At 40.2% G+C, this 17,673-nt stretch overlaps 1 protein-coding gene across 1 annotated transcript in view; it reads left to right on the top strand.

Moving 5' to 3' along the window:
- The window catches only part of Lekr1 (leucine, glutamate and lysine rich 1), a 175,402-nt gene that overhangs the window by 82,053 nt on the left and 75,676 nt on the right, over window positions 1-17,673 (top strand). Inside the window, exon 7 of the mRNA XM_026392929.2 lies at window positions 12,489-12,570. Within this exon, the coding sequence (XP_026248714.2) occupies window positions 12,489-12,570 (82 nt within the window). The remainder of the gene's footprint in view (window positions 1-12,488; window positions 12,571-17,673) is intronic.

The raw sequence follows: 17,673 nt of genomic DNA, 5'->3' as shown, positions 1-17,673 counted from the left end.
TTCAATATATAACCTTTATGGTCATTACTTTTCTTTTCATTAAAAACAATTGAGGCTCAAAATTAAAATGCATGTGTTAATTCTGGCTCATATAGTTTAATAGTGGTATAAGAGTAAATTAATGCGCTGGCTACAGTGGCATACACCTTTAATCCTCCCAGTGGCTCGGGAGGCTAAGGCAGGAGGATCACAAGTTCAAAGCCCGCCTCAGCAATGGTGAAGCACTAAGCAACTCAGTGAGACCCTGTCTCTAAATAAAATACAAACTAGGTCTGGGAATGTGGCTAAATGGTTGAAAAAAAGTAAATTATGCACTGTCAATAGCAGCCCAGTCCTTAATGACAAAATTTAATTTTTTTATAGAAAAGTAAACATGTAAAATAAAAATTGGAAGACTAAATTATTAGCTCGCTTTTTAAAGATTTGCCTAAGTTTTGTAATTTGATGTTTGGCTCATGCTAATATTACTTCCAGAATGCACAATTTATCTCAATTGATAATATTCCTCTCAGAGGTCACTGTGACCTACAAATCAGTGCACTTAAGTGATTTTCCTTCCACCTGGTGGAATGATGTGTCCTTTGCTTTTTGTCAGCAGTCACAAATATTGGAAGACAGAGTTCAGATAAATCTTCCAGCACTAATATCTTTCCCTAAATCTATTTTACCAACTTTCAAATTTATCCCAAGTGAAAAAACTTTTTCTTTCAATAAACTATTAAGTATAATGAAATTATTTTGCATGTAATATTTTAACATCCTAATTTTTCAAACACAGAATTATCAAGATATAATTTACATAAAATTTACCCCTTTTAACTGTATAGTTTAATGGTGTTTAGGAGATTTGACAAGGTGTGTGACCATTGCCACAATCAAATTTTTGAGCATTTCTTTCACCCTTGGGAGAAGCCTCACATCTGTGAAGAGTCTCTCCGGGGGTCACAGTTGCTCCTCTCCTCTCGGCCTCTGTAGGTGGCTGCCCTGGGGTTTCACACCCGTGGAACATGCAGTACGTGGTCCTGTGCATGCTGCCTGGTGTGTGCAGGTCTCCTCTGTGCTGTAACACGTGTAGGTAGCGTGTCCCTTAATTAGTAGCTTCACTAATGAAGTAGAAAAAAGTTAAAATTAATGGTGTGCATTTGAAAAGGAGACTGACCCAGGGGCCAAACGCTTCTGTTTTCTGGACCTGTATTTGCTTCTTACAGGCCCTTTGGACAAGTTACCGATTTCTTTGACTCAGTTGTTGTATTTATAAAATGAGAGTTTGGTGGCTTTCCTCACCTACCTTAGAGCTACAGGAGTGCAGACAAGAGGGGATGTAGCGATGCCTGAAGAACAGCCGTGCAGATCCAGAAAATTAAACGGCATTTTAAAGTGGTTTTCCCGGTGTGACAGCAAACCAGATGATTGTATGTAGGATAAAAGTATTAGAATTCCCTTAAGTGCTACTCTAGTCACAGAGGGGTTTTATAAATTTTGATTTCTCCTCTTAAAATGTCCTTTGGCTCCACCAGGGTGTCTTCTAGTCAGCCTTGGCTCACTTGATTCAGGGGTCACCTGTTGCATGGCAGGGAAGGAAGCTACCTACAGAACTCCACCTTGACCTTACCTGCTAGTGTGACTTTCAGAGAGCGCATGGTGCTAACTCTACCAGTCTCTCATTCCTTTGGAATCCTCAGTCTCCATCTGGAACAATGTAACCTTGATTTCTCATAAAAGAGGAAAAGTGCAAATCTCACAGAAAGCCAGGGAGATTGGCAGTGACCCTTATTTACGCTAGATCCAACAGCCCTTAAAAGAGACTATCTTGAAATTGGGACACTGTAGACTGCTTCTATGCTCAAAAGAAGGAAATCTCAAAAACTAGATTCCCCAGGTCTCTAGATAAGTTGCAAGGCAGATAGTACTAACTAGAACCTGAAAATCCTTTTTTAGAACCAGGACACCATTGAAATGTGAATTCTTAAGGAACTTCCTTCAGAAGCCATGTGGTCTTTGACCACCCGCGTCTTCTAAGGTTCTCTTTGTTGCTTTGCTTAGTCGTTTGCTCCCCACACTAAGCTTCCCATACAGGGAAACAGTGTCTCTGTTTAACATATTCTCTCCATCTGATGAATTTTCAGCTCTTAGAGGAAATTCTGTCATGGTCACCCGACTTCTTCAGATGTCTTTCTGTTGGACTCCTTTCTCTCCTCTGAGATCGATATGATTCTTGGCTTACTCTCTGGTATTTTCCACCTGCAGGCTTCTCTCCTCCTCCTTTACCTCCAACGTCATTGTCCCTTTCCAAGGCAACACCTGGCCTACCACTTTCTCTGCCTTTTCTTTAACCACATCCTACCTCTCAGGACCCCTTGGGGGCAAATTTTAGATATTGTTCTTTTAAATTCTGTGGACTCTGTCCTTTGCTTTGCTTCCTACACCCACCTCTCTCAGACAGATTCCCCCCCCCATTTATGCTGTGACCTAATGTAATTGTTACCAGGTAAGTCCTTTTCTTCTGCTCATTTGGATGCCAGTCCCTCATTCATCTGGTGGTTCAACAGTCCTAATCAGATGTGTATTGTATGAGGAATACCAGGCTGTATCAGGAACCACTGATGGCTGCCGGTCTTCTCTGTCACACACAGCTTCTATTTCCTCAGGGCTACTCCAAGGGAGCAGGGAGGGGAGCTGGAGGAGCTTTTGTCTGACACCCACAGGATCCCCCTGCCAGCACACACAGACACTTTTCACACATGATTTTACAGAAGGTACCTGAGCTCATAGACATTTGCAGATGTCCACATTTGTGCTACTAACGTGAGTGATAGTGACATTGTTTGAGTGGGAAATCAGTGACCTCTTGCTCAACAGCAACCACCCCTTGCCAGCATCTCCAGCATTCCACCCCCCCTCCCACTTCTGATAACAATGCTGTCCTTACATCATTAACAAGTATCCCTGTGAGTTTAGCTTTAGTTCTACTGTGTGAATAGCGCTAGCAGTCACAGAGCAGTTGCCCTTGTCAGGCACAGCTCAGCCACCATGCCCCTTCCTATCACCCTCCTGTGTTAAGCACTATTATTATCTATAGTTTACAAGTGAGATTTCTGGGGCCCAGAGGAATGAAGTCATTTGCCCATGACCCTGCAGCTACTGACAGGCGGAGCTGGAACCTGATCCAGGGCTCTTGATCTGTGTCTCATGGCCTGTGAGCCCCTCAGAGTGCTGTTGGACCAGCCACTTGAGCAGGGCTGCTGGTAATGTGAATTGTCTACCTAGGGCAGGCACATGACACCCAACAGTGTCATAAGAAGCATCCACAGTGGCAACAGGAGATGTTCTAGGGTTCCTTGTTACCCTACTTTAATACGAGCTTTTTGTTTCCTGTTATGTTCACTTATTGATTGGGACATTCCAACATTCAAATAGTTATGAAGTTTTGAAATGTGTCCTTCTAGAATTTATTTTTTGAATATTGTATATATACTTTTAAAATAGTTTTAGTAGTAGATGCACATAATACGTTTATTTTGATTGTTTAGTTTTTTTATGTGGTGCTGGAGATTGAACCCAGTGCCTCATGCATCCTAGGCAAGCGCTCTACCTTTAAGCCACAACCCCAGCCCTGAATATTATATATTTTTAATAAAATAACAAAGTTGTATAATCTCTACTTCCTTTTCTTTGTTGTGGAATCTTTTCTTGTAAAAATATTCATAGCATTATATTGTTTGGAGAATCATAATCTACTTATAATCTATCCTTATTAATTAATTAGACAGTTGTTCTTATTGTTTTCTGTCAGAGTGATATTACATTAAGCATCTGCCTTCTATATTTTACTGTATCCATCAGTATTTCCTAAGGATCTTTCTTCACTCTTAAAATTATGAAACATATCTTTGCTACATGATTACATAATGTAAAAAAGCTGAGTTTATTTTAGGATGCAGTTAGCTCAAAGTAGTTGGGTGACATGCAACCACTCTTGAGGAAGATCCTGTGTCTTGTCCTTGGCCTGCTTTACTGCCATGAGTGCACTGGCACAGAGGGGCAGGACAAGAGCCAGCACTCCATGGCCAAGGATGTGTCTCCTTCCTCCTCAGTCTTACACGGAATTAGTCCTGCTCACAGGGACCTGCACACGGTTCACTCAGGGAAGCTCATGTCCATATGATTATGTGACCCACTTGGAAAATGCCATAAATCATAGGTCTCAACTTCTGTCCTCCATTGATTACTTGACTTTATTATTAACCTAAGTCTTTTTTTTTTTAAGTCATAACTGTTTTCAGCTAGTGATCTGGTATTTCGCTGCAGGCCCGTACCTTTCTCGTCCACTGAGGGCTGCACATTTCCTTTACTAGGATTTCTCAGCCTTGAAAATTATCACCATGACATACGTATCCACGTGATTGCTTAAATTATTTCTTTGTATAGATCCATCAGAAAGCAAAAGACTGTTCTAAGCATAATACAAAGTTTCTAAATCTATCAGGACTTGTTCCTTGTGAGATAGACAGCTCTATTCATGTTGCCAATGAATTCAACCATGGTACAACCACAACTACAATTTAAGATTTCTCTCTTACTCATACCTACATTTGTCCTATTTTATAAGTCCCTATAGATGATAATTATCTTCTTGTTATATTGGGTCACTTTAACGTTCAGAATAAAAATGCAGTGAAAAATTAGATGCATTTTTACATAAACAATACTGAAGAGAAAATTTTCATTCTTAATCTATTATAATTCACTTATAAATTTTATAAATATTCTGATTTTCTCCTTAGCTCAATTTAATCCACCCCATCTCCCACCACCACCACACATTGCGTGTATACACACAAATAATTTTCCAGTTTTAATATAACCACATTGTACTGAATTGCCACTTTTTATCCCTATATTCACACCTGTTCTAGTATGTGATTCATAATAATCTCTAAATGCTATTTCATTTCCTTCTGACATAATGTAGAAAATGTTAAATATATCTCAAGAATACTTGTTCAAAATAGATATGAATCAAACCTCTGAAATATAAACGGCAAATGAAATGAATATTCTAAGTGGCTATATCACCATCTGAGCTTTGTAAAGTGTTTGCTAAAGTTAAAATATGTTAATTTGGAATTGACATAGTTGAATAATCATTAAATAACTCTCTTCTATTGGTAATATTTTTACATGTGCAAAAGTTTCTTCTGTGAATATATATTATACAATTTTAAATGAGATATTGCTTTTGAAAAGGGCTAAAAGCTTATCAGTTTGTCATATAACATATACGTATTATATCTAACATAGCAAACTTGATTTTATTTATTCAGATTAGTTATATCTGATCAGAAATCCCACAATTTCAACCATATTACTGACATTTAACTAATAAAATAATGTAAAATGGTGAAAAATAGAGCACACTTTAGTTTAAAGGAGTTATTGATGTTATTTGAAACATGAATTCTTCAACACCAAATAAAACACTTGATTGTGATTTATCTAAGGGTAAGAAATATATCTTATTGTTATTTGTACACTGAGTCTAACTACCATAGAACCTACCTACAAATGAGAGATGATACTCAGTAAATGTCTATTAAAGTAAAGTAACATATTTATAGGAAAGTTGTATTTCAACATCAAAATATATATATCATATAATATCAATGAAAACTGCAACTATTTATGTTCTATGTATTGTAATCGTGGGTGCTAAATTTAAATATATTTAATGGTATTCCTGCTAAATGTAAATATATTTAATGGTATTTCATTTGCTTGATTCAAAGGTTATTTTGTAAACAACTTCCATGTCCCAAGTCCTATGACTATAACAGATAAGGTTCCTGCTTTCATAAATGCACATTTTAATAAGTTTGCACTATGAGAGGAGGACACAGTGTGTGGTGAGTGCTCTGTGTCAGTAGCTACGGTGGTAGTGAGGGAGATTCCCTCACTCAGACACCATCCACAGCCATGACCCCGGTGAGAGCACTTTGGCAGATGATGCAGTAGTGAGGAGGCTCAGACCTGAGTGCTGGGTGCTTCTCACAGGTAGAGCGGCTTGAGAATGAGAACCATCCATAGAGAACAAGCAGCAGCAGCCTGCTAAGTGGCTAAGTTGCCAAGAGAGAGAGAACAAGTGCACAAGTGCTGCTTAACATTTGCGTTCAGAGAAGGAGGTTGACTTTTATAGTCATTAACACAAAAGGTTATTCATGACCCTGACAAGCACTGTTTCTGTGGAGGAGTGAAGAAGAAAGCTTGGTTGGAGTAGCTATCAAAGAGACTTGGGGAAAGCAAATGGTAAAGTGGCCAAGTATGAGAGGGATGCTCAGCATCCACAGTAAGCAGAGAGCTGCAGCTAGGCCAGCAGTGAGACACCACTTTATAAGCTTTGGATTTGCAAAAATGTTTAAAATAACTCTTTCCAATGAGAATTAGGAAAGCAGGGACCTTCATCCAGAGAGCTGGAAGTGTGTTAGTGCCATTCTGGGAACTGTTAGGCAGTGCTTAAAAATGTTAAAACTCCTGTGGCCCTAACATATCTCCAGGGACAGACTGAAAACCTCTTGAGGGTATGCAAGAGGATGGGGAAATCCTGAAATGCAGGTTATTTGTGGTGACAAAGTGTCAGGTAACCTAGGTTCCATTAATATAGGCCTGGATAAGTTAATTGTGGTGCATGCCTGAAATATAGCAAAGAGGAATGAGTCATATCTATGTAGCTCATGCATATGTCTCAAAAAAGTAAGAATTTTTGAGTGAAAAAATTAAGAAGAGTGAAAAAAAGTAAGAATATGAACGAGATCTGTAGCTTAGGACAATTTGTGTAATTTTTCAAACACCTGCAAAAAGTGCAGCCCTTTCGCACTTAGTTTGCAAATTAGAAGGTGTATGTTAAATTCCCAGGCATGGATACGCTCGGGAACACGGCATTCCCAAGGCCAGTGAGCATCTCAGCAGCATCTCTTCAAAACAGCAAAACCAGCAACCTCCCTGTTGAGATACCACCCCCAGCTGAAACATGTCTGCTCCCTATTCAGAGGCTCACGTGGGTCCCTTAATTGTATTTCAGTTTCATCTTGCCGGTCCCTCAGCTCATTTTCTTTTCCCTTTTGGTTTGTTTTCTTTTGTACCAAGGACACACAGAACAGAGTTGATGAGGCCCTTAGTGCAGAATGTGCTGTCACTTTTGACCCTTACAGCAAAGCTCCTCTTTTGCCAGTGCATGTCTACAAAATGTTCAAACACATAAAAATACAGAAAATAAAATTTTTTAAAAAGTATGTGAACTCATCACCCATATTGACAGCTTTCAACATTTTGCCATAGTTACTGTTATGGTTTGGGTATCAAGTATCCCCTGAAAAGCTCAGGTGTTGGAAACATCATCTCCAATGCAGGACTGTTCAGAGGTGAAATGATTAGATCATGAGAGCTGTGACCTCATCACTTGAGTGAATTACTGGGTGAAAACTTTAGGCAGTGGGGCATGGCTGGAGGGAGCAGGTCACTGGGGGCATGCCCTTGGGAATCTGACTTTCTCTGGCCTCTTCTCTCTGCATCCTGGCTACTATGAGCTGAGCAGCTTTCCTCAGCCATGTCACTTCCAGAATGTGCCTGATCTGGACTGAGACCTCTGAAACCATGAGCCAAAATAAACTTCTCCTCTAAGTTGTTCTTGTCAGGTATTTTGGTGGCAGGGATGAAAAGATAACTAACACAGTGACTTTATAGATTGTTACAGGAAAATATAGGTAAAATGCCCATTTTTACTCTTCCCCAAACAAAGATGACAGCTGTTGACCCCAAGGCTGTGTGCAAGAACAGGGTCCACAAGGTGAGAAGTGATGTGCCCCAGGGAAGGGAAAGAGGCTTTACACCAGCCAAAGTAGCTGCAGGCACCTTGAGCTCCCAGCATGCTGTGGCTGCTGCCCTCCTCTTGTATGTGAGGCCACTTAGTCCACAGGAGAGTCCTGGGCACCAGTAACTGCCTTCCAGGCAGGGGAACTGAAATGCTGAAATCACACAAGTGGCAGGAAGAGGAGCCAGAATTGGACATGAGGCAATCTGGCTTTAGAGCCTGTGCACAGCCCTCTAAATTGTCCTGTTCCGGTGTGCTATAGTGTACTTAAAAGAAAAGCAGCTTCAGTTTCTTACTTAAAAGAGTTTCCCCTGGACCTCTGGGTGCTGGTTGCTTTTCCATTTTGCTGCTTGAGTCTTGAATCATTTTCCTCCAAACAGCACTTTGCACCAGTTTTGAATTTTCAGTGTTTATAAGGAAGTTTTAAGCTTGAATAGCTTTCTGCTATAAAGGTTTTATTTATTGTCTTCTCAAACATTATATCAACTTAATATGCCCTCCACATGACAAGGTTTTATGTCATCCTATAAAATAGTTAACTATGAGTACCTTTTATATTTGTAGGTTCTAGAAACCTTTTGGAATACCAGGGTTCTCTTAAATGACTAATTACCTCAAATCAGATGCTTGTGGAATGCCATCCGGCAGGCAGCTGGCATCGTGTGAAGAGAGCCCAAGAGCTCTTTTTTTGCTTTGTTCATTTAAAGCCATTTGCTGCTTCTTTACTATCTGTGAAGAACCCAGTCGCATCCTGGCAGAACACACTGCTGTGAATTTTGGGTTGTCTCTCTGGGCTCCGCCTTATGGCTGCAGGGTGTTGGAAGCCAGTGCTTCCTTCCTTTCTGTGGGCATTAGGGCCTTTGCAATCCAAGTCATGCTGAATAACAGAAAACTGCAGGTGAACTGTCTCACCACAGAGGACTGCAGCCTCTTCCTCAGGAACCAAGTTGTTCTGAGCTGATGCTTCCATTCTTTTGCTGTGTATCCTAACTATATTCCTTCATTATTAAGGACAGGAGTGGGGCACGCTGCTTCTGAAAACGAGAGGACCCTGAAAGTCTGCCAGAACCTATGGTAAACTCACAGGATTCTTGTGTCCCATTCAGAACAGGAAAGATATGTCCTATCTTTTTAAAAAATAACTCTTAGCATTTCTTGATTACAAAAAATATATGTAAAAGTTTAAAAAAGAGCCATGAAAATATATTAACTCATAATTATACACTGGGTACCTATTTATATTATGTACTATTTGTATGAATGTTTGTCATGGTCTCTGCTTATATAAAATGTTTTCTTTGTTGATATTACTTCTGTTTTCTGTTTTTGTCGACTTCACTTGACAGCCTTCAGAGGTTCTTGTTTTTTAAAAATAAAACATGTATTTTACTTTTCCAATTTTTACTCAAAGTTGCTGTAAAATATATGCCAAATAATCTTGAAGGAATTGGCTCTCTACTCATTGGGTTCTATAAATTAAAGACTAAGCATCTGTGTTTGTGTAGAACTGGAGGGGAGAAAGGGAGCTTGGGCAGGTAGGCAGGCAGAATTATACTGGAAGTGCAGTAGCTGTTCTCTTCCTCTTGAGCCAGGGTAGTGTAGTCAGTTCTGTAATGGTGATGCACAATTCTTTTCAAATGTGAGCCTCAGGATACTTCTCAGTGCTGTAAAAATGAGCTTCAGTTAGCTGCCATTCTTACCATCTAGCTGCCATTCTTACCGTCCAACAATTTTCAGGTAATTGAGAATTAGTTGCAGAAAATTCACATGCCAAACACCATTTCCTTGTGGTTTCTTTTTTTTCTTTTAACTATAGTTACCTTTAGAAATAATATCATATGGGCTCTGAGCCCTGCTTCATCTGGTTTAGGATGTGTCCTGACATTTATAAGATGGCATAGTTGTGTTCTCTGATGTCAGTGCTATAAATCAGCATGGTGACACCGCCTTTGTTTTAATAGTTTTATTATTCAGACAACATTAATTTCTAAACTTTCAAAACTAACCCTTGAAGTGGGAAATTCTACCAGTTTACTACATATTTTATGTGAGATAATACTTCTCATTTGTCTTATGGATACCATTTTAAATATTCTGGGAATTTGATAACAGATCTGTAGCCACGCTAATCTGACTTTCATGGACAATTATATGCTAGCCCCCTGCAGGTTTTATAGCCAGGAGTGGTTGAATCATTAGAGAGATACGGACTTGGGATCCAGTAGACCGAAGTGTGAATCACAGGCTGACATTCTGACCAGCCACGTGGACTTTAATAAGCTGATTAATTTGATCCTTAGAATCCTCATCTGTAAAACCAAAATGTGCACTTGTTCTTCATGGTAGTTGTGACCATGCATGAAAATCATTCAGGGGAGAGCACCATGCTCAGTGCGGGGACCAGCACATGGGGGGTAAACACCCACTTCTCCCCGCTTTCCTCAAGAGTATGGTTGGTCGAAATCTGAATCTCTCCAAGCCCTGCATGAGCTGAAGAGCAAGTCAGCACCTAATAGCACATTCACGAAATGCTGTTTTTGAAAGGTTTAACTCAAAAATAAGTTTTCTGTATGTTACTTTTTTCTCCCATATAAAGATATCACTTGGTAAATGATGAGATGTGTGCCCTACAGATAGATCTCACTCAAGCCCAAAATTGCGTCTCATTTTGAGGGGCTGTCCTGCCAGGATCCTGCAGCAGAGCTAAACATCTTCAGTCCGTTGATGCTGCTCATTCATCCACATGAATCCTGAGTCCCTGAGGCATGGGACTCAGGATGGGGATATTAGCACCTACAGGGCAGTATAAGGGATACAATTAAATAATGTTTATGAGAAAATATTGACCAAAGGATACGGAATTTCAGTTAGGTGAAATAAATTCAAGAGCTGTATTGTGGTACCAATGGTGAATAACAATATGTTGAATTCTTGGAAATCTTAAGAAGTGTTCTCACCACAAGAGAAATGATAAGTATTGGGGGTAATGCATACATTAATTGATTCAGTTTAGTCACAATGTGTACATATTTCAAAACATCATTTTCTACATGATAAATGCAAATTATTTTTATTTTTCAACTAAGAAATTAGTTAAAAATAAAAATGTGAAAGTACCGGATGAAACTTAAGATTTATACAAATGTCTGGGAAATTCCAAGTAAGACATTTGTTGTTTAGGATGAATTTGTTTTCTGATTTAAGGAACTGGCTCTTTCTTCCTTAAAACAAAGATTAAAAGGCAGGTTGAAGATTTATATAGATAGAAGTTTTATATATTTTTATGCCCACACAAAGATTTTAAAGTTTACCGTTAAAAATATTAAGGGCTAGGGTTGTAACTAAGTAGTGTGAGGCACTGGGTTCAATTCTCAGCACCACAAAAAATAAATAAATAAAATGTCTATCAATGACTAAAAAAATGTTAAAAAATATTTAATTGTGTGTGTGTGTGTGTGTGTGTATATATATATATATGTAAAATATTAAGGGTGCAGTGATGCACACCTGTAATCCCAATGACTTAGGAGGCCAAGGAAGGAGGATCTTAAGTTCAAGACCAACCTTAGCAACTTAACAAGACCCTGTCTCAAAAAATAAAAAGGACTGGGAATAGCTCAGTGGTAGAACTCCCTGAGTTCAATCACAAGTACAAAAAAAAGTTATTAAACAATATATTAGTTGAGCAAATGAAACATAAATTTATAATTCCAGTGTTTTGAGTTACTTTTTTTCTGTAGAAACCAGTTGGTCCAGCTATGTATGTTTGTTTTCTACTTTATTCCCAAAAAGGACTGTCACAGGCTGCGTTCAGATCACAGTTGTCACACATGATCTGATGACAGGACTTAGACATGTCAAGCCAGTTCTTTCTGCTTTGGTTTTAGTTCTGCATCTACATGCATTAGACACAAGATTCTTCAATAATCTTCAAATACTGCTTAAATTCCCCATTCTACAACTCAGGAAGCCAATTTCCTGCTGTATTCTCTCAACTTTGAAAGTCACAAAAAATGCCTGTTAGATGTTACCCTGACCTAACAAATTCTTGACCATGAGTCTGGTGCACGACTTGTCTGCTTGAGCCCTGCCAGGAGAACTCAGCAGTGCCTCTTGGTTCTGAATCACAAGAGCACTAAGGCCATCAAGTGTATTAGAAACGAGCCACAGGCAGAAATCCATGTGTCAGCTACATATGTGACCTTTAGGGACATTAGCAAAGTTCACCCCATTGGCTGTTTTCAGATCAGCTTGCCGATGGGGGCAGAATAGGCCAACAAATCAGGTTCCACCAACATCTGTTATTTCTGTGGGTATTAGTGGGGATAGCCAGACTGTCAGCGGTCACACAGGCTAAGTGAACTAAACACTCTGTTATCCTTTCGGAACTGAGAGTCAACTTTTAAGGAATATGATTTACTCTACAAAAATATCTGAACATGGACTAGGGCTGTGGCTCAGTGGTAGAGCACTTGCCTGGCGTGTGTGAGGCACTGAGTTCGATTCTTAGCACCATGTATAAATAAATGAGTAAAATAAAGGTCCATCAAAGTCTAAAAATAGTTTTAAAATTTTTTGGACACTTTCTATGTGCTAATGAGAGAAATACATTGTGTCATTTCAGATTTACAGTGTCAAGTAGAGGCCCTTGGGTTAAGACTTCAGAGGACAGTGACGGAGCTGGACAACTGTAAAGAAATGCTCACGTAAGCTGTTAACTATTAAACAGAGTGCAAGACTCCAGTGCTCCGTACATGTGCCACAAAATGAAGAATTTAGAAAGACCCCGGGTATGCTCTGCTCCCCGGGCAGCCCCTCAGCTGTGTGGGTAATAGTACGTTGCTGCTTTCCTTTGCTGTCCTTCTGGTCTAGATTGTACGCATTGAAGGACCTGTAAGTACTTTTTAAAACAGAAAGGGTTTCTTTCCTTCACTAAGAAAGTTATCAGCTGTTTCGTGACCTTTTGACTAAGATCAAGTATTGAAATTTACCTAGCAATATATTAATGTTTTCCCTGGTTGTTCAGAGGCAAACAATGTGAAATAGTCGCTGAACTTTTTTATTTATTTTTATACTGTCTATCTATAAGAAGTAGTACTGGAGTTGTTTTGTAACATGGTAGCTTCAAAAAGAAAGCTGAGCAGCTTGGAAATGCTGATGTATTTATATAAATGCAAAATAAAATATTAGACAACAAATGATAAAAATGACCTTGTAAGATATCCAGAGCACTACTGCTTTTAACAATTAATTCTTTTAAGAAATTTTGAAAGTTACTTTGTTGTCTAAACATAGCATATCTATAATTATAAAATTAAAATAGAATGTAAGTAATCTTTGAAATGTAAGTAAATTCTTTTACTTTGTTATATATAATCTGCTAGCTCTGGTTTTCAGTTCCTATAATTTAGAGGGATGAACCTCATAAGAAATACAAATATTTAGAATGCTTAGCAACCAAATGTTTGTGTTGACCGTGGGCTACTCCTAAGAACAATGGGTTTAACAAAGTACTGGACACTGTAAGGAGGAACAAATCCCCAAAATGCTCCATCAAATTAATGCATACCTGGATTATTTGTAGCAAAATATGCCGCAGTCTGGCTGGGCACAAATAACCGAGCTGCCACAAAGCCTTGTAGGTTCAAACAGCAACCTTTATTCCCGAACTCTCACCAGCCCTCTACACACACTTCCCGGGAACACACTGCCTCCACTGGGCTCCGTGGCCAATTCTCTCAGAACCCCGACTAGAACTCAACGGGAACTCCAAAGTAGTGGGCGCCGGAGGCAGCAGGAATCCTCCTTAATCCCAGCAGGAGCTGCCCTATTCCAGGATCACCTTTAACTATCCCCTCTGGCAAAAATGCCAGGCGTCATTCTGACTAAACTGTGGCTCTCAACAAAAATAGTGTGGTTTTTGAAAGCCAAGAAAAATAAATATTCATGCTGTATAACATGGAGGTTAATAGTCCAGTAAGCCCAGCAGTTCAGCTGGCTGTCTGTGTAGGGTGGCTGGGGTGAAGCCGTGATGGACAGGAGTCCTTGGGGACACCCCACCCTGGGCCCAGGTAGTCAGCTTCTGGGAGATAAGAAACATGACAAACTGGATGGTGGTTGTAAAAGAAAAAAGAAAAGAAAAATCCTTGTTTCCCTCCCTCTGAAAGCAGAAGGAGGGCTTTGGCCAAGCCGTGGCTCTGGGAAAGCAGCCTCATCAGGCCACAGCTACCATGTGACATTTGCTTTCTGGAGCTCAAGAAGTGAAAAGAGCACAGTTCAGAAGCAGGGAGGTGGTACTAGCACTGGCCTAAGCTAAAAGGGAATCCGTGGGCACCCCAAGACTCAGCTGGTAGAGTCTTGGAAGTTAGGAGAGAAGCTAAACAGAGAGAAGCCTGCCGATGAGAAGGGCTACAACTTACGGTTGTTGCATGGAGAGGAAGTTTGCACAGATTCCTTTTTATATACAAGGAGCCATCCCATTTACAATTAACACATTCCTGTGGTAGTTTTGTTAATTATATTGTAAGCATAATTTGTGACATGAGTACTGAGAAATGATGGGGGTCAAGGTAGACTGAAGTTGTGGGAGAAGTACACACCCTCACCAAGCCCAGCAGGCTAATTACCTGCAGGCGATCCCGATCCCGTACAGTTGCAAAACTGCTGAACTGTGTTGGTTATAAAACCAGTGATTCCTACTCACAACAGGCCTTCTTGCAATGGGAAATTGGACAGAGTCCCCATTTTCAGAAAATGTGAACTATGAACGGCAACTTAAAATGCCTCCTGTCCTAGAGACCTTTTCAGTGCCGCCTGCCTCCAGCTCATCCATCTACACTGTTCACTTTCACTACGAGGATTCAGTTGGGGAGGGTGGGCAATTGGGAGCAGTGCCTGGGACTGCTCAAGTCTCAGGGTGTTCAGAAGCCAGGGGGTTCCCCATAGTCAACTAGTGCTCTTTTATTTACAGGTTGGAGGCAAATTTGTGGCTTGACCATTTTTTAAATGATTGATTTTAAGTAAAAAATAATTCACTCAAAATTGGTAGAGCTTGTTAATAAGTTGGAAAGTTACTGTGCATACTCAAACCTCTTTGGACTTCTAGAAATTAGAAAATGCTGTGGCATCTGTTTCCTTTAATTTTTATCCTCATCTTTTATAGAGGACTGGAAGTAGGAATGATTTTTACCTACTCAACTTAGATAATTCTCTTGTTTAAATATTTGGATATACATTTTATAGATTTTGATATAAGACAAAGAAGCAGTTTACACATGGATGAAATTGGTTTTTATTTTTCCCTTTGATATTTTTAAGAAAATATTTTCTATAGGTTATAAAAACATTGTTGTGTATTTGGAATCAGAAATTCTTATCAATTAGGATGCTTTGGGCTCCAAGTAGTTAGTTGATCCAGAGGCTCAGCAGTGTCTCCAAGAATCTTGATTTTCTCTCTTTTCTCCATCCTGCTGCCTTCAGCATTGGCTTCTACCCAAAGCTAGCTCCCTTGTGATCTGCAGGTGACCGCAATTCCAGGTGCCATGTACATACAAGGCCACCAGAGGCAGGACGGGCCTTCTTTTCTGGTATGTCCTTAGAAGCAAGGAGAAAAGTTACCCAGAAGCCACCAATTAGACCTCTCCCTACACCCCCTTGGCTAAAACCCTTTACGCACCCTCTCCTAAACGAGTCACTGGTAAGGGGAGCAGGACAACCAAAGTGAGCTCACTCACGTCTGGCAGGCTCGTCCTGAGAGAAAAAGCAGGTTTGATCCCGAGGGCCAGGGAGAAAGCCGCAGTGAGGGCCAAGCCGCCGTGTGTCAGCTCTGAGGCAGAGCATGAACAGGGCTCTGCCACATTGATGGTGAGGCTTTCTACAAGCTTTATTTCTAAGAATCATAATATTTATCAATTAAGGGGAGTCCTCCCTGAAATAATGAAAAATGTAAAGACTGAAATTCATTTTTATAGCTTTTAAGTATAGGTATATATGAAGTGTGTCTTTATTATTTTCATGTAGATATTGAAGAAGTACTGTCCTAGATGGTGAGAGATTTTCAGGAGTTCCTGGGAGATGATGAATAGGAAGGGTCGACTCTGTGGAGGAGTAATGGAGAGGAAAGCCACTTGTGAGCTGGTGGCAGTGGGCATGTGACAGGCAGGACCTTTCTCGGAATCAGTTTAAGACCAGAAAGTGGAACCTGGTGAATCATGGGCAGTGGTTGTCTGACTCCCATCTGTGGACAAATCCTGGGGAGCTTGTTAAAACCCTGTACTACAGTGTGACCTCGTCCACTCAAGCCCAGAGTCAGATTTCATTTCCAGAGATGCTCCGATTTCACATTTGGGCCTACAGCATCTCCAAGCAATCACATTTTTGTGAATTCCCATGTGTTCTGATGTAGGAGGTCCACTGACAGCTCCTCTGAACATGTAGGCCAGTGGTCTACAGCAAACCCCTCCAGCCAGCTGGTATGAGCAGCATTCACAGAGGCATCTATAACCTCAGGCTAAAGCAGTGAGTGCAGAAGCTGGAGCCAGGGAGCTGGGGTACCCGCAGCTCAAGATGAAACTCAGTGCCCACCTCAGATAGCATAACCTGCTCTTTGTACAACCTCCAGAACAGCCGAGGGTGAAATGAACAGGAAAGCAGGCAGTCAGAGGCTCTTAAAGCTGGGGTGAACACACAATGAAAAGTTGGTGTGTAAGGAAAAACATACTCCCCACACACCCCCAAATTGGTTAGGGGTTGCACAGGGAAATTTTAATACCTTAGGAAATTGGTAAATAACAACACAGGGATAACTGATATCCTCCAGAGTATGTCCAGAATTGTAGCCTAAAAGAAAAACTATTAGGAAAAAGAAGCTATTAGGAATTTGAGACATTAAAAAAGATCATAAAAATGACGATCCCCCTTTTGTTAAAAGTGTATATGAGTGATAACACACATGAGGGCTTAAGTCCCCAGAGTGGATGTTTGGAAGGACTGTAGCAGCACCTCCGGGAGTAAGCAGGAGTGATCATGGGGTGTGTGTGCAGATTCTTACTTCATCCTGTATACCTACACATTGTGTAGTTTACAGTATAGATACGTTTGTTCTCATGTATGTCATCAAAAGAACAAATTCACTTAAGGTTTTGGATTTTGTCAAGTACTAATGAATATGGTGGTCCCCACCCCTGATCTTTAAGGGGATATATTCCAAAACCTGTGGATGCCTCAAACCATGGGTAGTACCTGACTTCTCATATAATATATATGTATGTACATGTTTCCTATATACACATAATGTGATGAAGTTTTAATTTATAAAATAGACACAGTGAGAAATTAACAAAAATAACAAATTATAAAATAGAACAACAATCATAGTGACATACTATAACGGGACGTATGGGAATGTGGTCTCTTGATCTTGGAACATCTTATTATATGCTCCCTTCTGGCGAGATGCCTTGGTGCTGCATGTTAAGATGGAGTACCGCAAATGAGGTATAGGCGTGGGGACATGTAGGTGTGGGGACATGTAGCTGTAGACCAATACAGAAGGGTCACTTAGTCACTGGCACTGAGGTGCCAGGACAGTCAACCTGGGGCTGGAAGTGGGCAGCACGCATGGATGTGCAGAGAAGTAGGTGGTTTGCCCTAGGGCAGGATGAGATGATAAAGACATCTCATCACACTACTCAGAACTGTACACGACTTAAAAGTCTTGAATGTTCATTTCGGTAGTATTCATTTTAATATTTTCAGACTGTGTTGGGTAATGGAAATTGCAGAAAGCAAAACCACAAAGAAAGAGTGTC

The sequence above is a fragment of the Urocitellus parryii genome, chromosome 2 (genome assembly GCF_045843805.1).
Source record: "Urocitellus parryii isolate mUroPar1 chromosome 2, mUroPar1.hap1, whole genome shotgun sequence".
NCBI lineage: Eukaryota > Metazoa > Chordata > Mammalia > Rodentia > Sciuridae > Urocitellus > Urocitellus parryii.
This window is presented reverse-complemented; position numbering and strand designations above follow the sequence as displayed.